The following is a 26,374-nucleotide window of genomic DNA, read 5'->3' as shown; positions in this document are numbered from 1 at the left end:
TCAGAAGGGTGTAGATGCCATAGCCAGACCTGTCAAGTCTTGTACCAGGATGTGTAACGGTACCTTGTTGTTGGAAACTGAGAGTGCCTTTCAGGCGCAAAAACTCCTTCGGGACACACTCCTGTACACGTTCCCTGTCTGGGTGGAGGCTCACCGCACTTTGAATTCGTCGCGTGGTGTGGTATCTACTAGATCACCCGACAGATTGACTGACGAGGAGATTCAGCCTTTCCTCGCTGAGTAGGGCGTGACGACTGTCCATAGGGTCATGAAAAAGGTCGACAATGACCTTGCACTGACCCGGACACTTTTCTTGACCTTTGATAGTGTTCAGCTGCCGTCGCGCATCAAAGCGGGCTATGAGGTTATTTCTGTTCGCCCTATGTCCCGACACCTACACGCTGCTACCAGTGTCAGCGTTTTAACCACACCCGCCAGTCTTGTTCTAATGCGGCTGAATGTGTCACTTGTCGCAGGGACGCCCATGAGGGTGACTGTCCACCTCTGTCTCCTCGTTGCGTGAACTGTCAGGGTGACCATGCAGCGTCCTCTCGCGACTGTCCCATCTACAAGGATGAATGCTGTATACAGGAAATTTGGGTCAAAGAGAAAGTGTCCACCTCGGCTGCTCGCAAGCTTTTTGCTAGTAGGAAGCCCACGCTGCTCCCAGCAGGAAATACAGTACCGTCCTCGCCTCTCCTCGGCCTACCAGGGAGGTATCGACGCAGACATGCGGTCTGACCTTTAGCGCTATGGTCATCCTTTCAGCCAGTGCTAAGATCGCCCAGTCAACGTCTCCTCCCGTCACCCCTAAGACATAAGCACCTTCATCAACTTGCCAAGACTAAGACCCAGAAGTCAGATGCACGGACCTTCAAGAAGGAACCGTCCCGTGAAGACTTCTTACGTACCCCGAACTCCCAGCCATTGACCAGTACTTCGACTAAACGACGTTCCAAGAAGGCTCATAGGAAGAAAAGTTCTCCTTCTCCGCCACGGCACGCGTAGAAACGCACCACCCAGCGGTTGCCGCCCCAGGCCGTCATCCGTTTCACCTGGCTGCACTGCTGGTCGCCAAACATCTGGCCGTTCACCGGCGGAGGAAGCTCCCCCTCCCGACCATCTTAACATGGTGGCCGACGAACCTCTTGAAAAAATGGATGATGACCTTCTGCCTATTGATAGCGGCAGCAGTGCTCGCTCGAAGCCAGGCCTTCAGCGGCCTTCAAGGTGACCCCTTCTTGCTTCTCCTTTTTCTTTTCCTTCTCACGATGGCAATTCTTCATTGGAATATTCGCTCCAACCAAGAGGACTTAAAGTTGCTGTTAGATTGCACTGTCCGCTCATAGTAGCTCTCCAGGAAATGAAGCTACGCCCACACGATCGTATTGACTTACCTCTGTGCGATTTGACCTACCCCTGTGGCAGGTATTCCGGCTCATGGAGAGGTTATGTTGCTGGTTTTGGATGATATCTACTACGATCCCATCACATTTCACACCGATCTGCAGACAGTTGCCGTCCAAATTACTCTCCCCACTTTCACATTTTCCATTTGTACTGTTTACACTCCATCGTCGTCTGCCGTTACTAGGGTAGACATGATACAAATTATTGCCCAGCTACCTGCACCATTTTTGTTGACTGGAGACTTCAATGCCCACCATCCCCTTAGGGGCTCTCCAGCATCCTGCCCCGAGAGGCTCCCTGTTAGCGGACCTTTTCAACCACCTCACTTTTGTCTGCCCCAATACTGGCGCCCCTACTTTTCTTTTGGACACAACTCACACCTGTTCCCATTTAGACCTCTCTATATGTACTACCCAACTTGGACGTCGGTTTGAGTGGTACGCTCTTCCTGATACGTATTCGAGTGACCACTTCCCTTGTGTTATTCATCTCCTGCATCATACCCCATCTCCATGCTCAACTAGTTGGAACATCTCCAAAGCAGAATGGGGGCTCTTCTCTTCCAGGGCGACTTTCAGGATCAAAACTTCGCAAGCTGCGATAGTCAGGTCGCACACCTCACGGAAATCAATCTCACTGCTGCTGAATATTCCATTCCTCATACTACTACTTCTCCACATTGCGTACCGGTCCCCTGGTGGTCTGCATCATGTAGATACGCTATACGTGCTCATCGACATGTTTTACGCACCTTTAAATGCCACCCTACAATGGCAAATTGTATTAATTATAAACGATTACATGCGCAGTGTCATCGTGTTATTAAAGAAAGCAAGAAAGCCAGCTGGGCTGCTTTCACAAGCTCCTTCAACAGTTTTACTCCTTTTTCTGTTGTCTGAAGTAGCCTGCGCCGGCTATCTGGCACTAAGGTCCACTTATCAGTTCCTGGCTTGACAGTCGCGAATGACGTCCTTGTGGCCCCTGAGGATGTCCCCAATGCCTTCAGACAATTTTTCGCAGAGGTTTCGAGCTCCGCTCATTACCAACCTGCCTTCCTCCCCCAAAAATGGGAAGAGGAGGCAAGGCCACCTAACTTCCGCTCCTTGAATCATGAAAGTTATAATGCCTCATTCACCATGTGGGAACTCGAAAGTGCACTTGCCCGATCATGGTCCTCTGCTCTGGGGCCTGATTCTATTCATATTCACATGCTGAAGAACCTTTCTCCTGCGGGTAAAGGTTTTCTTTTTCGTACTTGTAATCACATCTGGATTGAGGGTCATGTTCCCACATGCTGGTGCAAATCTATTGTTGTTCCGATTCCTAAGCCAGGGAAGGACAAGCACTTGCCTTCCAGTTATCGACCCATTTACCTTTAGCTGTCTCTGTAAGGTGATGGAACGAATGGTTCACTCTCATTTGGTTTGGCTGCTCGAATCTCGACGCCTACTTACCAATGTACAATGTGGATTTCGTAGGCGCCGCTCTGCTGTTGACCATCTGGTTACCTTGTCGACCTTCAGGTTGAAGTGCCAGACAGTGGCTGTGTTCTTTGATTTGGAGAAGGTGTACAACACCTGTTGGAGGGCGGGCATTCTCTGCACCTTGCATACAAGGGGCCTTCACGGTCACCTCCCTCTTTTAATTCGTGCATTTTTAATGGATCGCAAGTTCAGGGTATGTGTGGGTTCTCTCCTGTCCGATGCCTTTCGCCAGGAGAATGGGGTGCCACAGGGCTCAGTTTTGAGCATCGCTCTCTTCACCATAACGATTAATCCAATAATGGATTGCCTCCCAGCTGATGTACCAGGCTCCCTTTTTGTGGACAATTTTACCATCTACTGCAGCGCGCCGTGTACAGGTTTCCTGGAGTGCTGTCTTCAGCATTGTCTTGACCGTCTTTACTCCTGGAGTGTCGCTGGCACTACAAAGAGTTTCTCCCACCGTCCTTACATCTCAGTCCTGTTGCCGTCCTTACATCTCAGTCCTGTTGCTCTCTCATTTGTGGAGACAAAATTTTTAGGTCTTACATTTGACAGGAAATTTAGCTGTTCTCCACATGTGTCGTATTTGGCTGACCGTTGTACCCGTTCCCTAAATGTCCTCCGTGTTGTCAGCGGTACGTCGTAGGGAGCGGATCGAACCATCCTACTTCACTTATATCGATCGATCATCCGCTCAAAGCTGGATTATGGGAGCTTTGTATACTCTGCACGGCTGTCCATCTTACACCACATCAACTGTATACAACATCGGGGATTATGTCTTGCGATCGGAGCGTTCTATACTAGTCCCATCGAGAGTTTTCATGCTGAAGCCGGTGAATTGCCACTAACCTACCGGCGTGATATACTGCTTTGTCGGTATGCTTGTCGGCTGTTATCAATGCCCAACCGCCCGTCTTATCGTTCCTTTTTTGAAGGTTCTCTCGACCGTCAATATGGGTTGTATGTATCTGTCCTGCTACCCCCTGGAGTTCGCTTTCGTCGCCTCCTTCAGCAACTTGATTTTCCACTCCCTGAACCTTAAGGGAGGGTGAGAGCCAAACGCCACCTTGGTTCCAGGCTCAGGTTCGCGTTCACCTTGGCCTCAGCTCGCTCCCAAAGGAGGTTACCCCAGCGTCGGTATACCGCTCGCGGTTTGTCGAACTTCGTTTGAAGTCCATTAATACGATCTTCATTTATACAGATGGCTCTAAGACCAATGATGGTGTCTGGTGTTCTTTTATTGTCGGGGCACACAGTTTCAAATACCGGCTCCATGGCCATTGTTCGGTCTTCACAGCTGAGCTATTTACCCTCTGCCAGGCTGTTCTTTACATCCGCCGCCACCGACATTCTGCTTCTGTCATCTGCTCTGATTCCCTGAGCACCAGCCAGAGCCTCAGTGGTCCGTATTCGGCTCCCCTTTTCGTGCACGGATCCAACGCTCTCTTCAGCAGCTGGTGGATGACGGTTCTCCAGTTACCTTTATGTGGGTTCCTGGCCATGTCGGTATCACTGGGAATGAAGCTGCAGGCCAAGGCTGTGGTCCTCCAGCCTTGGACAGCTTCTTGTTGTGTGCCTTCATCTGATTTTAGTTGTCAGCGCATTTTATCATTGTGGTATGCTGATTGGTGTGCACTTACTGAAAGCAAGCTTCGGGCCTTGAAACCTCTCCCCAGGCTTGGACGACCTCTTCACGCCCATCTCGGCAGGAGGAGGTCGTTTTGGCCCGGTTACAGATTGGACACTGCCGGTTCAGCCACCCCCATCTGCTGACGGATGCGCCAGCGCCGTTCTGCCCATGTGGGCAATTGCTGACGGTACGCCACATTTTAACGTCCTGTCCAAATTTTAATACACTGCACATTGATCTTGGCCTGCCATGTACTCTGGATGAAATTTTAGCAGATGACCCAGGAGCAGCTGCTCGCGGTCATCATCTTATCCACTTGACAAACCTATCTAAGGACATTTGATTATGCTGTTTTCTTTTAACCCCTTGTCTGTTAATGTGACTTTTATAGTGTCCTTTTTAGTTGCTGTTTTAACATTGTGCCTCGCAGTGCATTCATAATTTAGTCTGGGCGCTAATGACCACTGTTGTTGTGCGAGACAACGTTTCATTGTGGAAACTGTTATAGGCATCTCGCATTGAAGTCCGCGCTAAATTCCGGCTTCCGTAAAAGATCGCCAATCTTGGGGATTTTGCGTCTGTTTAAATTTGGCATGTTTATTTCGTTGTTTCTGCAACAGTGTTCTAACCCGTTTTGTGTACCAAAGAGGATCAGCTCTGTCATTTGTTAATTTATTTGGTATAAATCTCTCAATTGCTGCCGATACTATTTCTTTGAATTTAAGTCACATCATCTGGTCTACACTTATATTATTAATTTGGAATGAGTGGAGATTGTCTCTCAGAAAGGCATCAATTGAATTTTTATCTGCTTTTTTGAATAGGTATATTTTTCGATTATTTTTTGGGGATTTGGGGATTACAATAATCAATTTTGCTACAACAACCCTGTGTTCACTAATCCCTGAATCGGTTTTGATGCTCGTTATTAACTCAGGATTATTTTTGCTAAGAAGTCGGGTGTGTTTTCACAATCGTTTACTATTTGCGTGGGCTAATGAACTAACTGCTCGAAATAATTTTCAGAGAATGCATTTAGCACAATTTCGGATGATATTTTATGCGTACCTCCAGAATTAAACACGTATTTCCACCAACATATCGAGTGTAAATTAAAGTCACCACCAACTATTATCGTATGAGTCGGGTAAGTGTTTGAAATCAAATCAAGTTTTCTTTGAACCTTTCAGCAACTGTATCATCTGAATTTGGAGGTCAGTAAAAGGATCCAATTATTATTTTATACCGGTTACTAATAATGACCTTTGCCCCTACTAACTCACAGGAAGTATCTACTTGAATTTCGCGACAAGTTAAACTACTTCTGACAGCAACAAACACGCCACCGCCAACTGTGTTTAGCCTATCCTTTTGGGACACCGTTAGGTTCTTCGCAAAAATTTCGGCTGAGCTTATGTCCAACTTTAGCCAGCTTTTAGTGCCTATAACGATTTGAGCATCAGTGCTTTCTATTAATGCTTGGAGCTCTGGTACTTTCCCAACACAACTATGACAATTTACAACTGTTATACCAATGGTTCCTTTATCTATGTTCTTCCTGTGTCCAGCCTGCTCCCTTTGTGACTGAAGCCCTTCTTGTCTCAGAAAAGACTTCCTGACACTTAAATTTATTTTTGACGGTATGGTAACATGAACTACTTTTTGAGAAAAGCTTCTCTTGCTATTGCCCATCTACATTTTGTATCCTGTCTCATTCTACTGATACCAGTTATTTTGCTGCCCAAGTAGTAACACTTAGTCTGCTACTTGTAGGGCCAATTGTATAAACATCACATGCTGGAGATCAAATTTGACATTAGATCAGCAAGTGAACCATGTTCAGGACTCAGCTCTGTTGTATAACGCTAAACTTGGTCCGTATAAGCAGGCTCCATTTTGATCTTAGGTAGCAGATAACAAGCTCGGCAACATGGCTGAAATCAGCCAGCGACACAATTATTGGGCTTTGACTGCAGATATTTGTCGTAAATCGTAGATAAGCAGTATTTATAATCAAAGGTGTCACGCTATAACTGTGGGAGCAAGTAAACAGAAAAAGAAGTGATCGTCAAATTTTTCTCAGTACAAGAAAGATTTGCTGCTGGAAATTGTGTTGGGCCTATATAATAAAAAAAATGTCACTGTGGCCAACAAGGTAAAGGCAAGGTGAGAAGTTACTGTTGTTTATAATTCTGTCGTAAGGCCAATACCTTACGGATAGATCTTCAGGCTTTTGCTGTATCTGCTTTAAACAGACCAGCAACCACTATTTGAAAAGTTCCTGTGGTGTAAAATCTTAAGGTTAATAGCAGCATGAACACTGCCGTTGGCGGTTGGTGTCTTTTCATTGGTTTCATTAGATAATCTCTGAGTTTGGGTTCCAATTGCTCCACATTACTTTTCTCCAAACAAAACCCCATCTTAAATGACTTGTTATTTAACTTCAAGGGTGGGTTCACACTTTCACGAAACATGGGGAGCTTGTTGGATCTTGTCATTGTTGTCCTCTGTGGACACATCTGAATGCTCAGATATTTGTAAAGTAAATGAAAGTAAACAATACAATTCACATTGCGTAGGGTTATTGCACACAGAATTTTGCCTAGCAGTGGTCCAGAATGCTCAGAAAATGGATAGTATGGTATGGTTTCAATGGTATGGAATGGCATGGTAATTTTTATGACCAACAATGTAGAGAAAGTAGTAATCAATGGAAAAAATTCAAGAACTGACTTGGTTTCAAACATTTGATCCTCTGCACTGCAGTCCAAAATGCAACCACTGAGCCACCAAAATAAAAGAAACAATTTATGTGGTTAGTGTATTTCAAAATACTTGCTTATCTTCTCTTTATCAATGCATGTGGAATTGTCATACAAGAGAACGGTAGTTAAAAATTTAATATGGATTGCATAGTTACTGCTACTCGAGCTGAAAAAGAACATATATAAGTGAAGTTGGATTGTTAGTGGCTACTGTCAAAATTCCCATACTTAACTGTTCACTGCAAATATTTTGAATTTTCCTTTCTTACTTTACTGCTATGTATCTATAAAATGTCTGTGAACTAATCACATAAATTACAAGTCGTCTCCCAAGAGCTGTTATGAGACTGATCTTTAAGTACAAACGATATCTGATAATTTCTTTAACCTAACCGACCAGATTGGGGGAAAAAAAGAAAAAGTATTTTGAGCATCAGCTGTGAGGAAATGGCGTAGTCACATATTCACTTTCCAATTTGTGTTAATAACAAGTTTTTTGTTATTTCACTTGGTATCTGCTAAAAAATAATGTATCATACTGCCTCTACACTATAAATTGACGATTAGAGATGAACCTGACTTTTCACCAGTTAAATATAATCTGACTTCATGGCAATATGATCTAGGATTAACGTTTATGCAATGCAGATTTACAGGTTAAGTGTGATCTAAGATCATTTTCTGTCTTAACCTAAGGTTAAATGCTTTATACAGTCAGCCCATACTGTGTCATTTGCTAATCTAATTTCCTCAACATCAAGAGTTTGACTACCCTTGTTTTATTTTTGTTCATGGACATCTTGTAACCTCCATTCAAGACAATATCCATTCCATTCAGCTAATCTTCTAAAGCCTTTGCTGTCACTTGTCACAATGGCATTACCGTCAGCAAATCTTAAAATTTGTATTTCCTTTCTCCAAACTAGAAATCTTTTTCCACATATCTCCTTAGCTTTCCTTAGTGTTTGCTCAGTGTACAGATTGAATAAAATCGGGAAGAAGCTGCAACACTGTCTCATTCATTGTTTTATCTTCCTTCATCTTTTATTTCTCATAAAGGATTTAGTTTAATTTTAATTCCTCATACAGCTCTATTTGGTTTTGTAGTAAGTTTCAGATATTTTATTTAATCATGGCGGCCTCTTCATATCCCTCCAGGGCATAAGTGTATCAAGCATATAGCCTACAATAAATATGAATTTGTGCAAAGAGATTTCTGATGTTCTCCTCCTCCCCAGTGCTGAATGTTTGCTGCTGGCTTCTTGGGTAGTTGCTGATCCTTTTTTGTTATGACTGTTAAGCAGAAATGTCTGTCTACCTCTTCTAACTTTTCATATGACAGCAGTGATAGCAGTGATCAGTGATGCTGTAGTAGCCTTACGGTCACCGATTCCTATCTCTACCTTCACAGAACCCAAAAATGTTGGCCTCTTCATTGACATTGACAATGATGATGACAGCAACAACAACAGCATGTGTATTTCTTAAGGCAAACTGTGCACCAGTTTGATGTATGGCTGTTGAGATTAAACGTTTGTTGGCAGACAACCCTAAGGCCACATCCCCTACCCATGATGTAACGATGTGTAGTCAATACAGGGTCATTGAAAAAAATTTTTGTGTGGATGGGTGGTTTTTTATATTAGAGGGTCTCAGGAAAGTACAGAAAGGGTTTGTTTCAAAGGGTGCAGAGGAAACACAGGTTGAGAATAGACCTAGCAACAAGCAGTACTGTGGCTGTAAATAGTCGTAGCTGTGCTGGGAAAGAACCAGAGCTCCATTGGTTAATAGAAAGCACTGAAGCTCAGATTGTTATGGATACTGACAGCTGGCTAAAGCTGGAGAGAAGTTCAGCTGAAATTTTTACAAATGTCTTAATGGGGTTTGGAAAGGATAGATTAAATACTGTTGGTGGTGACATGCTAGTCCCTGTTAGAAGTAGTTTATCTTGTAGCGAAATTGAAGTAGGTGGTTCCTGTGTGTTACTATGGGTTGAGATTATACTTGACAATCGGAATAAATTAATAAATGGTTCCTTTTACTGACCCCCCCAACGTATATGATTCAGTTACCAAACAGTTTGAAGAAAACTTGAGTCTCATTTCAAATAGGTATCTCACCCATACAGATACAGTTGGCAATGACTTCAATGTGCCCTTGGTATGATGTCAAAAGTACATGTTTAAAGCCAGTGGTAAGTATACAACATCATCCGAAATTGTATTAAATGTTTTCTCTGAAAATTATTTTGAACAGTTAGTTCAGGAGCCTACTCAAAGTGTAAATGGTTACAAAAACAAACTTGACCTCTTAACAGAAAATAAGCCTAAGCAAATATGAAGCTCGTGACTGGTACAAGTATCAACAACCACAAGCTGGTTGTAGCAAGACTGAGCTCCATGACATCCAGATCCATCAAAAACAAATGCAAAATATATCTGACAAAAAAGGGGGGGGGGGGGGGTCAGACAAAAATGTGCTTGGCGCCTTCCTCAGAAATAGTCTTCACTCCTTGCAAATGAACTATGTAAGTGTAGATGAGACGTGGCTTAAATTCAAAGAAATAGTATAAATAGTATCAGCGGCAATTGTGATATTCATACCATATAAATTAATAAAAGATGATACTGATTTGTGGTACACAAAACAGATTTGCACACTGTTGAAGAAGCAATGAAAAAAAAACTTGCCAAATTTTAAAGAATGAAGAACTCCAAGATGGATGATGTTTCACTGAATTTTGAAACTTGGGGCAGACTTCAATGCAGGATGCTTTTGATAGCTTCCACAACAAAGCTCTGTCTTGAAATGTGGTAGAAAATCGAAGGAGAGTCTGGTCATGTGTAAAGTACTCCAGCAGCAAGACACAATCTATAACTTTAGTATGTGATACCAGTGCTAATAATATCATATCTCAAAAGCGGAGAGTTTCTAGACACAGTTTTCCAAAATCCCATCTCCAAAGAAGATGAAGTAAACATTCCAGAATTCAAATCAAAAACAGCTACCAATATGAATAACTTCGAAGTAGATACCTCGGTTGAGAGAAGCAGCTTCTGTCACATTGCAAAGCCAAGTCTTTTGGTACAAATTGTATGCCAGTTAGGTTCCTTTCAGAGTATGCTTATAAAATAGCTCCATACTTAACAATCATATACAACAGCTTGCTAAATGAAAGACCCATATGTAAAGACTGGAAACCTGCCCAGGTTACACCAATAATCAAGAAAGGAAATAGGAGTAATGTGCTGAATTACAGGCCCATATCACTGATGTCAATTTGCAGTAGGATTTTGGGGCACATAAGTGTTTGAACATCATGCATTACTCGAAGAAAATGGTCTATTGACATATAGTTGGACAGATTTGTAAACTATCATTCTTGTGAAACACAATTAGCTCTTTATTCACACGAAGTAATAAGTACTATTGACAGAGTATCTCAAATTAATTCCTTTTTTCTAGGTTTCCAGAAGCTTTAGACTCCATTCCTCACGCGAGAATTCTAATCAGATTGCGTGCTTATGGAATTTTCTCAGTTGTGCGACTGGATTTGTGGTTTCCTGTCAGAAAGATCGCGGTATGTAGTAATAGAGACAGATTCATTGAATAAAACTGAAATGATATCAGATATCCCCCAAAGAAGTGGTAGAGGCCCCGATCCTAATCTATATAAACAATTTAGGAGACCATTTGAGCAGCCGTCTTAGATTGTTTGCAGGTGCTGCTGCCATTCACCATCTAGTACAGTCATCAGAAGATCAAAACCAATTGCAAAATGACTGGGACACAATATCTGTTTGGTGTGAAAAGTGACAATTCACTCTAATAAGGAAAAGTGTGAGGTCATCCACACGAGTACCAAAAAGGAACCCATTAAACACTATCTTGTATGAGGGACAATTGCAGCCATAAATAGACACCTAGAATAATAGCCGCTTAGCTGCTCTTGTAAATAATTTATTTAATGACCAGTTCCATAGCTTAGAAGTCACATCATCGGGTTAGATCAATTAAATTAGAAAAAGTATTTGCTGCAGTTGTGGTCTATTATAGTTACAATCAGTAGGGAGAAATATAGCAAATTACTTACATGATAAATCATGACATTAAACTTGCAGCATGGACGGGACCAAACATTCCTTGTCTCTGAATAAATGATGCAATTAGTCATTCTAATCTGATGGTTAATTGGTTGTGTGTGGCCTGCTATCATCCTTTCCAGATTCATGGTAAGTATTTTTAATTTCTGATGGGATGATCCAAACCATTATTGGTTTTATGTCACATTAGTTTGGGCGGATATTTCTTGACAATTCTTAATGTTGTCAAGAAATTTCTTAGGCACTCTTGAGGAATCATGGACCCGTGCTTTCTGCTTACCTGAGGAATCGTTAATTTTGTCATTTATTCATACACAAGGAATGTTCACTTCCATCCATGTTGCAAGTTTAATGTCATGATTTAACACATATGTAATTTCCTATGTTTCTCAATATTAATTGGAACTACAGTAGAGCACAATTTTAGCAAATACATTTTTAATTCAACTGATCCAACCTGGTGATGTGGCTTCTAAGCTATGGAACTGGTGGGTCATTAAATAAATTATTTACAAGAGCAGCCAAGTGCTTATAATTCAAGAAATCAGTTAAAGTTCAGTTAGATGATAAATCACACAAATCTAAATGCTGTCAATTCAACTAAATACCTAGTAGTTACAATTAAGAAAACTAATATGGCAATGATCATATAGATAACATTGAGGGAAGGCAAACCAAAAACTGTGTTTTATTGGCAAAATTCGTGGAAGATGCAATAGATCTACTAAAGAGACTACCTATGTTATGCTTGTCTGTCCTCTCCTAGAATATTGCTGTGCTGTATGGGATCTTTATCAGATAGATTTAATGGATGACATTGAAAAAGTCCAAAGAAGTGCAGCTTGTTTTGTATTATTGCAAAATATGGGAGAGAGTGTCATGGATATGGTAACCAAGTTATTTTATTAATGCCAACCTACATAGAGATAAATTATTATCAAAATAAAATAAGAGAAAGCAGAGCTTGTACAGAGAAATTTAAGTGTTCATTTTTCTCCACATGCTGTCGGAGAGTGGAGCGTTAGAGAAATAGTCTGAAGGTGGTTTGATGAGCCATCTGCCAGGCACTTAAGTGTGAATTGCAGAGAAGTCAAGTAATGTACATATAGATTTTGTACCAATAAACAATTAGAGACTATCATGGGGAGAAATAAATTTAAAAAAGGTATGCAATGATATGAACAACTTAAATTGGAAGGAACACATACAAAATGTTGTGGGAAAGGCTAACCAAACACTGCATTTTATTGGCAGGACACTTAGAAAATATAACAGACCTACTAAGGAGACAGCCTACACTATGCTCGTCCATCCTCTTTTAGAATACTGCTGCGCAGTGTGGAATCCTTACCAGATAGGACTGACGGAGTCATCGAAAAGTTCAAAGAAAGGCAGCACGTTTTGTATTATCGCGAAATATGGGAGAGATTGTCACAGAAATGATACAGGATTTGGGCTGGACATCATTAAAAGAAAGGCGTTTTTCATTGCAACGGAATCTTCTCACGAAATTCCAATCACCAGCTTTCTCCTCGGAATGCCAAAATATTTTGTTGACACCAACCTACATAGGGAGGAACGATCACCAAGATAAAATAAGGGAAATCAGAGCTCGTACGGAAAGATACAGCTGTTCATTCTTTCCGCACACTATACGAGATTGGAATAGTAGAGAATTGTGAAGGTGGTTCGAAGAACCCTCTGCCAGGCACTTCAATGTGATTTGCAGAGTATCCATGTAGATGTAAATGTAAATATCTTCTTCTGAGAAACTGCTACATTCTGCCTGGGACTACATTTTTGCAGTCCAAAAATCTGTGCAACATCCCATAGTAGCAGAAAAGCACAACAGTCTTGAAATTCTGTAAGGGCATTGTGGTTGCAGAGATATAATGAATATGGACACAACAAAATCGCAAGAGAAGTGGAGAGTTGGAGAAGTCACATAGGTAAAGAATATAGAGAGGAAAAAATCTGCAAAAAACTACAAAATTGCTGCTTTCGTTTTAATATTCAGTTCATCACTACTTCCTGAATTCATCAGTGTTGGATTTGTTCATCTAAAGATAAGACACTTTATACTAAATCCAATTTTATACTAAATCCAATGTGACACCATAAATGGCACCCCAGTAGCATGCAAGGAGAAAACAACTTATAGAAAGTATAGGAAAGAAATCGATAAAGCAAGAATATGCTGTTCATCCCCAGAAATGTGGTTAAGTTTGCCAAATGCATATCTTACATGGAGTTGGAATTGTACTGTGTACACAAAACAGAAAAATATCAAGAAATAATAGTAAAAATTGCGAGCAGCATGTACCGAAACCGAAAAGGACCATTAGGTTCTGCACAGCCTCTTGCTTTCGCCCATCAGCTTTATGAAAAGCAGCCACAAATGTTTGTATCCTCAGGCAAACACAGTTATTAGACAGCTCAGGAAACAATAGTACCAACAAAAGCATTGTCAACAGCAACCAGAACAATAAAATAAAACTCCTTCCTAACTAGGGCTGTGAGAATTAGGTAACACACAATCTGAGTTACACTGCAAAATCCCTCTTCTTTCTCAATCAAAATCCATCCAACAAAATCAGAAAATCTCTGTGAAAGAACAAGTCACAACCAAAGAAAGGAGCAATGTAACCATTACTAGTATTATCAGATTGTGTATATGCTGATACTTTCCGATTACTTCACAATGTGAAGAAAATTGGTCTGGTGGTGTATGATGATAAAATAAAATACAGAATGATTAAAAAATAAAGGACACATTTCATGCAGACAAACTTTGAAAGATAGATACACCCAACATTAGCAACTTGCATTGCCCAAGAAACGTTGAAACATTAGCCCATTTCACTCCACATAGGAATCAACAGGTCCCTGTTTATTAAATTGACATCTTCAACAATTAGATTTCTCAGATATTGAAGAGTTGCTGCCAAAGGTGGAAAAAAGGCTCTTGTCATTGAAGGTCTGAGGTCGGGTGATCTGGGAGTGCAAAATCAATGAACAATATCTTGTCCACTTCTTCCAATCTACGAGTAACATTGTGGGATGGTGTTTTTAGGCTATTGTCACACATCAAAGTGAAAGTGAGGCTTCGTGCCGTCATACGTAAAAATGAAATCATTGGAATGTCTGTGAAGTTGAGGTAACAAATAATTGTGCAGCCTGTCCAGGTATGTCATTCCTGTCACAGTTTCCTACACAAAAAAGAGAAGTCCATAAACTTGTGAATGGAAATGGTAAAAAACACATTCAGTTGTGGTGAGTCTCTTTGTTGTTCATTGTCAGTGCCAGAATTCTGTGACCCCCCAATTTTTTGCATTATGGCAGTTTATTTTATCTGACAGATGAAATGTTGATTTGTCCAAAAAGATGAAGTCATTTGGAAAAAATGTCCTCTGCCGTATCATGGAAAACTGAAATGCAGAGTGGCCGTGCGGTTAAAGGCGCTGCAGTCTGGAACCGCAAGACCGCTACGGTCGCAGGTTCGAATCCTGCCTCGGGCATGGATGTTTGTGATGTCCTTAGGTTAGTTAGGTTTAACTAGTTCTAAGTTCTAGGGGACTAATGACCTCAGCAGTTGAGTCCCATAGTGCTCAGAGCCATTTTGAAATGCAAAATTCGCTCCTTCTGTTATGGGCGCCAGAATGCGATTGCTGCAGTAACTGCAACTTGTAAGGCATCATATGCAGGCATCATTTCAGAACAGGCCACACCATTGTTTGAGGATGTTAAAGTTCCTGGCCTAACCATCTTGTGGACTTCTGAGGACTCCGTGTGAATGCATCTTGAATCTGCTTGACCCCTTCATCAGATGTGCGTGGCCAACCACTGCTCTTCCCATTGTATATGTAACCAACTCCCATTAAATTGTTATATGCCATTCTTAAATCTGCTTGTGCGGAGGTGGCTTCTTGCTGAATCAGTGGTGGAATGCATGTTGCAGTTGAACAATGGATTGACTTTGCGTAAATTCTAACACACAAAATGATTTCTCTTTTATTATAGTCGCCATGTGGCTATATCAACAGTGTAGCTGTGTCAAACTTTGAACTTTCGTCTATCCAGAGACATGTACAATGTGTTTCTGTCTTTATATAGTTTGTCTGTAATAAACAACTGAAATCTTTTCTTTGTTTTTGATTCACCCTGCATCTTGTTGTATCATGCTGTAAAGCTCTCCTTCCTTCCATTGTTGTTGATGGGCATACATTTGAATGTGCTCAAGAATTAAAGTACCTGGGATCCATGCTGCATAATAAAAGTGAAGTGGTGAAAGAAGTGCATTAACGAATAATAATAGTTTGTTGTTAGCCTGAACAGTTTATTCCGATCACATCTAATATCACAGAAGAACAAGATTCAGCTGCACATGACACTTGTACAGTCGGTACTTTTATATGGTTGTAAAACCTGGGTGACATCAGCAGTAACTTAAGAAGCCACTTGTGCCTTCAAGAGAAAGGTACTTCGAAATAACTATCGACCTGTCTATAATACCATTGAAGGTAAATGGGAATTAAAAACAGAAGACGACCTGTACCAGCAATTTGGAAAGTCACACATTGCTCAAATATTAGGGCAGAAGGGCTACAGTGATTTGGCCACATATTTTGAGTTGATGACTCACTCCCATGCCGAGTCCTCCCTTACCAGCCTACTGAGAAATGTCCCAGGGGATATCCAAGGATGCAATGGAAGGATTGAGTACTAACAATCCTTAAACAAGTGGATCCCACAGTGGTGGAAGGCAATGCTAGAGACTGGCAACAATGGGTTGCCATCTGCGGTATATATCTCCTCTGTAGTGACTGACTGACTGACTTCTCTTTTTTAATTTGCTTTTTGTGATGTGTTCCTTTATAGTTCTTTTACAGTGTGCAGTTTTTTTTATTTCCTTCTGTATCGTTGCTTTTGATGATGATAATGATAAGGATCTAAGATAACAGGTGTGTTGCTGCATCTTCTATCACATAATCCACTTGATGTTGCTGCTCTAGGAGACATCATTGATCAACTCTCCTTGCCTTTTCTCCTCCTATTTTGATAATTTAATGTGCATCATGAGAAATGACGCTCCGTCCATTACTGCTGAGTATAGGGAAATCAGCACACTTAAGTACAGCAAAGAAAAAAGCCTCGGCTGTTGCTTTATCACTTTGTTCACCTTCCATAAACAGTGCAGAGCAGTGGTGAGTTTCAGATGACATCCATTTGAATGACCAGTTACCTGTTTTTATTAGTATGTCTGAAAGGAGGCCACCATGATGGCTTCAAAGCAGAGCCAACTGAGTACTGCAAGGTCAACTCTCTACATTTGTACTAAATGAAAGTGTTCTGGACTTAGTGGATCATGCCTCTAAAATGATCCATCATGCTGTAGAAGCATTCATCCCAGTCATCAGGAAGAATCCCCCGATTGAGTGACGGATGCCGTACGGAGAGAGAAAGATGGTTCTGTGGAGATTCAAACACAAGTCTGCTTAAAATATGACAGCCTTAGCGGTGGCAAGAACAATAGCCAGACATAATTAAGGACACCAAAAACAAATGGTGACAATGAAAGTCTTGGCTTCTGTTAACTATTTTACTCGATCATCAGAGGCATTACAGGTAGTGTTATCACAACCACAAAACATGAAATTCCTTGGTTAATGACCAGTCATGCCTCAAACTAACATTAAATGCAAGCCTCAATCCTTGTCAATAAATTACATAAAATCATTAAAAGCATCAGCAGTCCTAATTATACTAGACAATGTACTATCTGTCTTGATTGCTTTTTTATTGTATAAACTTTATAACTTCTCATGTTTCATTTATGAAGTCAGTTAAGAAGTCAATTGCAAGATGTACGTATCTTACAGCACAAAATGTTACATGCATATATCTAAAATTGAGACGCACTATATTAAGAGGACATTGATACACAGTATCACATCAAATGTTGCTGTGTACAAAAATTCTGTTAACTAGTGCTACTGTTTAGTGATCTGGCTGCTTTAAGTAAAACAAGCTGTGGTCATTAGATGGCATTAGTGCAGATGTGCAGTCAAATGTAGCATTAAAGGTTTTATTGTTTTGCATACAGTCATTTACTATAATAAATAAATAAAATCTATAAATGTAATAATAATGTGCTATGGAGTAGAGTGACTGTGGAATGAAAAACATGACACAAATTTATGAAATAACCAGAAGTTCTTTTAAAAAGGCACATGTAAAAACTAAATTTGTGTAAAACAGGAATGGTGTAACATAAAATTGATTTTATTTTACATTTTTATGTTATATAGAAAGTGCTTTAAAATACATTGGTGTCCAAAATTAAAGCGACAAACTGCTATTTTCCTGTTCTGTGTGTAATTCATGATATAATCATACAAACTGTCAACAGTTGTCTTTACTATTGTGTTCTGCATGGAAAATGGCATTCCAATCAACGGTCAAACGCACCAGCAATGACATCAGGGCACCTATCAAGTGGGGTAGCGTTATGGCACAGAGAAGACGCCTACAGACTCACTGCTGTGGAGGGCCATAGGAAGAATGGAAGCAGGAGAGTCGCAAACTAATGTGGCCCAATGGCTTAATGTGAATCATTCTGTTGTTTCTCAGCTGAGGCAACAGTTTATACAGATGGAAACTTTATTCCGGAGACCAGGACTGGGCTGACCACGTGTGACATCAGAAAGAGTGGACTGTTGTTTGGCTGTAAGGACACAATGGTACCGCCTCACTACTGCACTGCAACTGGCATCTGACTTTGCAGCATCCCATGGACGTATTGTATTGAGGCAAACATTGCATAGAAGGCTTGTTGGATACCTGCTGTATGTTTACCTTTGGAGTCCTTCACGGAAGGGCATGTCTAGAGTGAAGCCGTCAACATGCCACTTGGACGGCTAAACGGTGGGGCGATGTTCTTTTCACAGATGAATCCCAGTTTGGTCTGGAGAGTAATTCTCGATGGATTCACATCTGGAGGGCACGTGGAACATGATTTTGGGGCCCAAACATTGTGGAAAGAGACTGATATTGAGGAGAATCCCTAATGATATGGGCAGAGATTATGTTGACCACTCAAATACCTCTTAATGAAATTTTATGGTTAAATCAGCAAGATTTAACTGCTGTCAGGTACCATGAGGAGATCTTGGGATATCATGCGCAGCTGTTGCGGGGTCTGTGGGCCCAGAGTTCATATTGATGGACGGTATGCTCGACATCATAGAGCAAAGGTGGTTGACGTTCTTTTGGAAATGGGAGATATTGCATGCATGATGTGGCCTGCTCGCTCTCCCGATTTGAATCCCATAGAACATGTCTGGGATGCACTAGCGAGATGGGTTGCATCACATCAGCATCCACCAGCCACTCTCCAAGACTTGTGAGCAGCTCTGCAGGAAGAATGGGCATTATTGCCTCAACATGCAGTTGATGACAACATTCACGTCATGCCTCATTGTTGTCAGGCCTGTATTGGTGCCAGAGGTGGTCAAACCCCATACTGTGCACATTAACCAGTTGTCAGAACGTGTGTGAAAATCTTTTAAGTTGTGAAAAAATAAGGAACATTTTTGTCTAACATTATGCATGTTGTAGTTGATTCTGTTCTGTATTATTTATGTTGTTTCTACTGTACTATCACCTGTTTATACTGTTTTGTGACAAAATAAACACAGCCTTGCAAAATTTCCATTTGTTGCTTTACTTTTGAACACCAGTGTATTAAAATGGAATATTGGACACTGGTATCATAGTAGTATATTTTTATGCATGTAAATTGGTAGTACTGACACTTTCACTGAAGGCAAGTAAGGGCCATCAATTGTGTCTCATAATTTTACAGTAATCTCAAGAGAATTTTCATTTTGAGATAATTGAGTATAGCTACAGGAGGCTGAGCTATTGTACACTGGAAAGATTTGATTTGATATACTAGAAGTTATAAAATTCAATAAACAATAAAGAAATTAAGAAGTACTACCGAACAAAGTCAAAAATCAACAAGTATTGTTCACTTCTACACGCTAGCATGCAATCAACTTGACTAAACTAAACCAAGAAGAAAGTGTTCCCAGAGAATCATAGACTGAAATGTGTGATCAGCTACTTATCATGCACCATGTGAGGAGGAGTAGACTGAAGTACCTATACTTGCCTAAATTAGGACACCACACGTGATAAGTACAGTTCATAATAAAACATATTTAATATTGTTTCATTATATGGTATTTGCTAATTCAGCTATTAAGTTATAAATTAAATTTATTTGATAGATTTCTTTCTTTCTTTTCTCTCCAGAATGCATAGTAAGACCACAAGTCCACACTGTTGTATAATGCATTACTTCATATAGGGCACTGCCAAAGCACAATCTTCAGAAGGTTCACTCTGTGGGTGAATTGGTTACATCAACTGGTTTCACTTACGTAAGAGTAGATTCCATAAAACTGAAGCTACTTTCATAATATGTTGCGTGTATTATTACTCAATGCCACTGGCTGTATCACTAGTATACAGTGAGTTGAACATAAACCAAAAATAAAATGAAATCACTTTCATTTCTTAGTGAAAACATGTAACACAGTCCTGCAGATAAAATGGTTTTAAGTACTATATGCTATGTGAAATGTCCATATCCCAAAATTTGACAAGCGGCCGCATGGTGACCCCAACAGTCACAGAGGTAATGGCTGTGCATAGGTCAGGATGAGGCATGCTTTCTTTTTCTGACCCTGTGTTGAGAGTGGTGGTGGTGGTGGTGCCTGGAAGTAAGCAGTGGACCACTAATAAGACATCCCCGATTGAATTAGACTTTTATTCGTGCTAGGTGCAGAGGTGTGGTTGCTGCTGGGGGAGGGGGGACCTTGACCCCGAGATGACATAGTGGGCTGCAGAGCTCAGCGAACTGCCAACAACAGGCAGCAGCATGCCTCGGCAGAAACCATTTGCCGTGGCCAATGAATGGCAGCCTAGTCCAGGTTGCTGGCCCGCTGCAGAATGCAGCACATGGAAGGACAGTACTCAAACTGTAGCCCCCAGCATGACTGACATCAAAGGCATGTGTCTGCCATAGGTGATGATCAGTGATAAGATGGTCCACAAGGTCCAGAGTGCAGCGACAGGTTAGCATGGTCTGGTCCAGTCCAGATTCGAACACAACTCACAAGGGAGGTGGATGTACACAGAAGGTAGTCACCCAGGGAGAGGAAGACACCAGGTAGTCTGCATACTATCTTTTTGCTGTTTAGGTGGTTCTACTTTCATGATAATAGACCATTGTGACTATTATTTCAAGTGGTCCCCTTTGACTGGCACAGCATCTCCCAGAGTTCGACTACGCGCTGCCAGAGATCATTCCTTATCCGCATTGCCTTTAACATTGCAAGTATCATCAACTTTATGAATCCCTTGAGCTTCAGGTACATATTCCTGAAAGGATTCAGTCTTGTCAGCATGATCATTAGCCTCACAACAACTTTTTCTCTTTCTTTTCTTCCTCCCTCACTCCTCTCGAGAAGGCGTCACCATTAAAGGTGTCGACTAATCTGCATTCTTCTGAGATAAATGTGTCTGTTCTACTTCATTATCCACAACATTTGCAAAATAACTAACATTGTCAGTAGCTTCCTGCTCATCCTCTGCAGTATCTGTAACAAAATTACCATCTACAGCAGCACTTGGAAATTGCAATTCTTAGAACAACTATTGAATAGTTCTTAGTCAACACTGTATCAACCCTCTGGGTTTTTCTGATTTCAAGACCCGTTTGTTGTGTATTCTTAATGCCAGAAGCCTAGTTTGGTTTGTAACCTCACTCAGCTCTCAAGCAAAACCATTATGCTGCTGGCAAAAACTAAGATGTTAGTTGTTCTATCTTTCCTTTTGACTGCTTTTAAACCTTCATCCATTATGAAGATGAAGAGGTGGTGAAAAAAAACTTACTTTCCATTTTGAACCTGAACACATTGTAAAACCAGTTCATTTAGGTGGTGATTTATGAGGGTCTTTCTTATGCATCAGGCTTCTCTGTATGTGTCTGATGGTACATGGTCATTGGCTTTCTTAATGTTCAGAAAAGCAATTATAAGCATTTTATTTTTCTTCCAGTTCATCCCATAAGCATTCTTGTTGTAAAGATGGGGCCAGTAATCGATCTTTGAAGTTGAAGCCCATATTGTTGTTCATCAAGTGTGGATTAAACAGCTTCCTGAAGAATGGACTCAGATTTTTAGACTCTGGGATAAAACTTAAAACTCTGTAATTGATGCACTTCTTCCTGTCAACATTTTTAAATAACGGAATAATGACTCCTTTCTTCTAGCCATTGAGTATTGCATTTTCTTTCAAATTCTGTTCATAACTCACTACAGTCACTGCTGCCTGATCTACCCAGGTGCTTCAGTCATTTCTACACTGAATTCATCTGGATCCAGCAGACCTGTTCTTTCTCATTTTGGATACCATGTGCCCTCTACTTCAAGTTACCCGCCTTTACACGACCAGAATTGTGTAGGTCGTTACCCATAGGAGTCTCTCTCCATTACAGTTTAGCAAAGCATCAAAATACCTTTAAAACTTCTACAGTATTTCAGTTTTTCATTTGTTACCTTACCACTAGGAATTTCTACTGATTCATTTCGAGTTCTTCTGGTCTCTATGGTGCTTCATAATGACACACAGACCGTGGCTCAAGGGTCAGTTGAGACCTGCCATTGATCTGATGATGCCCGACCATCACCATTGGTTCGTGTAATTTTTAAACTTTTTTTTTACTCTTCTTTCACTCCATCACATAAAGGAGAGATTAGGCCATAACTTAATTCTTTTATGCCCAGTCTAGATAGCATTGGGGCAGGGGGATGCCAGTTTGGCATAATAAGCTGTCTCATGCTAAATTACTTTCAAACTTGTGGCCCTTATGTACTCACAGTGAGGAATTCACAGCCTGTGATACTAGAAATTCTGTACTCCCCTACTGTATAACAATCTTTAATTCTCATTTTGTGTTATCCTGCTAGCAAGATTTTTCTGGTATTTCTGACTTGTAGCTACAACCAACTGTTGAAGTCAATTTTTCTAGCCTAAAAACTGACAGTCTCTTATCTATGTGGGCCTTTTCAACATTCTCATTCTACAAGGCTGTCTCTTTTGGGTTTTCATATGCAGCTCAGATAGCTATGTTCTACATGTACCGTACCTACCACAACCAATTCTACATGACCTACAACAACCAATACCAGAGTGTTCCAATTTACATTTACTGATTGTAGATCTTCTCTTGGTAATATCCTGTGAACACCTTGCTTGTATTTTACCTATACAGGTGGTTCAGTATGTTGGTGAGATTTTGTTTTTGAGATTCATTTATTGGGATCTGTGAGGCTTGTTCTATACAATATATACTACTGATACTTTAAAGTCTGTAGATCTTTACTGGCAACGACATTAATGTAGTTCACCTTCTTCCATACTCTTTGATTTGTCAGTATGTAATCTATTACTGTACCAATTTTCTCATCCTAACTATTTCTCATTATCGTACAGGAATCCATTATCTTGATGAAGGTGTTGCCCAGTGACAATTTGTTTTTCATTCACAGGTTCAGTAGATAGTCTCCCTCTGCATTTCTATTTCCTAGCCCATGAGAGCCCAATATGTATTCATATCATGTTCATTATGAGCCACGCTGTGCAGTAAAACCATCTGTTTATTAGATTTTCACAGTCCATGTGGAATTCCAGGTTATGAGAAGTTTGGCATTTTCTTCTTTTGAATGTCCTATTTGTGATGTGTTGGCTTGTAATATGCTGCAGTTTTATATCTCAACTTATTGGACAGTTTTGATTACCCTTTCACTAAGAAAATGAACATAATTGCAAGCATCTATGTCTTTATGTAGTAGATGTCCCAATTCCATGCTTAGACTCTGTTTCATTTCCAGACCAGTGGAGTCTGATCTAAGATTTCTTCCATTTTCTTCCACTTTTTTCACTTATCTCCAGAAGCAGAGATTTTCTCCTGTCCGTGACACTGACCATCTCTTCAATTTTGTTTTGTCAACGTTAGAATAATCACTGTACCCATTATGATAATCTACCTGTATTTGGTTCTGGTAGCTGGTTTAACAATCAGGTGTAAATCAAACTCAAAAGCTTGACATTGCTGCTGTGAGCTTTCTGTTTCACATCTCAAGCTCATTTTTGTTTTGTAAGCATGCTACAATCCACTGGTCACTAGCTGCTGGTATCATGGGTCCATCAGAATCCCTTTAGATGTCACTTTTCAGGGTTCCTATAGGGTGTGCACAGCTACCATAATGGTCCAGGGACTTGTTCTTAGTGTACTCTCCCCACCCTCTCTCTCTTACACAGGTAATCCCTGACATCATGTCCTTGCACTTTCTTCTTTACCAGTTTTGCTGCAGTCTAGGCAGTGAGCAACTGGGGTCTGTGTTCAGCACATCTGAAGATGACAGGGAAGCTATCTCATTGAAATATAATCATGAAATATGACAACATTAACTTGGCTGCCAACTCTGAAGAGCCTCAAATATATATTAAATGTGTTAACTGCACAAATCTGTTGCACAAAAGATAGCATAAGTCTTTCTTGATAAGGAAAGAGAATTTTTATGAAAAAGGAATACTCCTAGTAGTTGGATGTTACAAAGATACCATTTGACATGGTCCATCTTGCTGTATTTTTGTCAGTAAAACTGAGAAAAATTGATGTGAATAGTTTTTACAACCCAAGTTTTAGAGTTTTTAATATTTGCTTTATATTTGCAGCTCTTCGAAACTTCTGCCAGAGATGAAAGTGAATGTGATAATGTTGAAGCCATATTTCTAACTTTGGCACATAAACTAAAAAATCATAAGCCAATGATGCCACCAAATAATGCACAAAACAATGTGTCTCCTGAAGCATTGCACCGAGCAGATGTTATCTCCATCACACGAGAATCAACACACACATATTCATCTGCAAGTAGTGATAGCTCTTGTTGGTGTTAATTGTGCTCGGAAATGGATAGTTGTCGGAGATGTTATGCCTAAGAAATTTGACAAATCCTTGGAGAGATTGTATATTTGAATTGAAAGTTCTCTGTGCCAAGGTCTCTTCATTGACTATCAATAATATACTGAGTTTCCTTTTTGCAAGAAGTGTGTAATGTTCTGAAATTTGTGATTCACTGTTAAATGAGATTTTCATTGTAGGCTACAATTAAACAGAATATGAAACAGTAAACAGAGAACCAATTGTGTTCATTCATACATATTCAATTTGTAGAATACATTTGTAATTACCATTAATATTATTTTGTGATTATTATTTCTTTGCATCAGAAATATATTTTATGTAATAGTTATCCTCAATTATGGGTTTTATAGTTTATATATTAATATATTGTAATGAACTTTCTTGTATATTGATAAAGTGTGAGTAATGTACAGGGTGAATTTTTGTAATAATGCTGCCATTTCTTAAGGGTTCTAAGTGATCTAATGAGTAGATTTCATTGTACATCTACATTCGGTCTCTGATGGTGAGGCTGTATTAAGAAATACCCTGTTGAGGATGACTACGTAAAGCATGATTTATTAATTAAGTATTTAATTCTCAACTGTGATATTCGAAGACTGTCACGCATTGTGAACTAAATGTATGAAAAAGTAAACATAAAATGAAAAGCAATGATTGACAATGTGTAAACAGTTTTAATAAGTGAAAATGGCAAAGTTTACTGATGCTCAGTGTTGCTTTTTTGGTGAAAATATTTACATATGCAAAACAGTGTGTTAAAAGCTACATTCAGTTTAGAATAATGTCCATAATTTTATATTATCTGCTTGATGGGTGAAAAAAATCCTGCATTCAAAATATCAGCCAATTTCTTCAAACATCAGTAGTGATAAATTCAGAAAATTCGTTCTTCATTGTAAATGAATATATGCACAGTTTACAAAGCACTGTATAGTACAGTATAACTGTGGGTTTGTAATTTGTGAAAACAATTGTTCAATTGAAAAATTATTTGTGAAACGTATGAATTCATTCTTTTGGTTGAAAAGAGGGCTGTCATTTCACATTTCTGCTGTAAATTATTAGTCTGAAACATTAGGTTATTGTGTGAAATGAAACATCAAACATGAGAAACAAATCATGTAACATTCTGTTGTTTGATATTAAACCAAATTAACAGTTGCATTATCTATATCTAAGTACAGTATATATTCTGCAAATCACTGCACAGTGCAGGAATTGATCGCCTTTTTAAAAAAAAAAAAAAAAAAAAAAAAAACTGTTAGTGGCGAAATTATTCACATTAAAGAGAAGGCCCTGTATTATGTTTCAGCACAATATACACAGTGAATTGTCCATATCAGCGCACTTGGTGAAGTGGCTGGGGGGACTGCATCTGATAAGAAACTGTCAAAGAATACTGGTGGAACATTTTTACTACTATTTTATACTTACAGTACAAAAATAATACATCGTTTCAAATAGGCTGTAGTGTTATGAAGCTTTAAGTGGCTTTTTTGAGCTTAATTATTTCTTCGATTTTGATAATAAAGCTCAATGACCATTATACTTTGTTGAGTGAAATTATTGCATCTGTCATATATTATTGAACATGACAGTTGTGTTCAGTACTCACTGTAATTATAGTGACAGTGACTTTGAAATATGCTGGTAGATTGTTGCAGTAACTGCTTATAGGGGGGACCCTTGACAGAAGGTATAATCTACATTTGTTCTTTGTGAATCAATGTAATAGGGTGTTTGGATGTTCATGATTCACAAGAACCTCTTTATAAAGATGTGAGTGAAAATTTTCATTCACATGGAGGATTGAACCAGGAAAAGTGTTCATGGACCATTAGCCTAATGTTTTCTCCTCCCATTCTTCTGACATTGTTATAAGTTGTTCTCTACCTCTGTTTCTTATCTGATAT

At 39.9% G+C, this 26,374-nt stretch overlaps 1 protein-coding gene across 1 annotated transcript in view; it reads left to right on the top strand.

Moving 5' to 3' along the window:
* The window catches only part of LOC124804621 (putative Ras-related protein Rab-33), a 123,758-nt gene extending 98,118 nt beyond the window's left edge, over positions 1–25,640 (top strand). Inside the window, exon 4 of the mRNA XM_047264827.1 lies at positions 24,206–25,640. Within this exon, the coding sequence (XP_047120783.1) occupies positions 24,206–24,430 (225 nt within the window). The 3' untranslated portion in view covers positions 24,431–25,640. The remainder of the gene's footprint in view (positions 1–24,205) is intronic.
* Positions 25,641–26,374: the final 734 nt, after the last annotated feature.

Source organism: Schistocerca piceifrons, chromosome 7 (assembly GCF_021461385.2).
Source record: "Schistocerca piceifrons isolate TAMUIC-IGC-003096 chromosome 7, iqSchPice1.1, whole genome shotgun sequence".
Classification (NCBI taxonomy): Eukaryota; Metazoa; Arthropoda; class Insecta; order Orthoptera; family Acrididae; genus Schistocerca; species Schistocerca piceifrons.
This window is presented reverse-complemented; position numbering and strand designations above follow the sequence as displayed.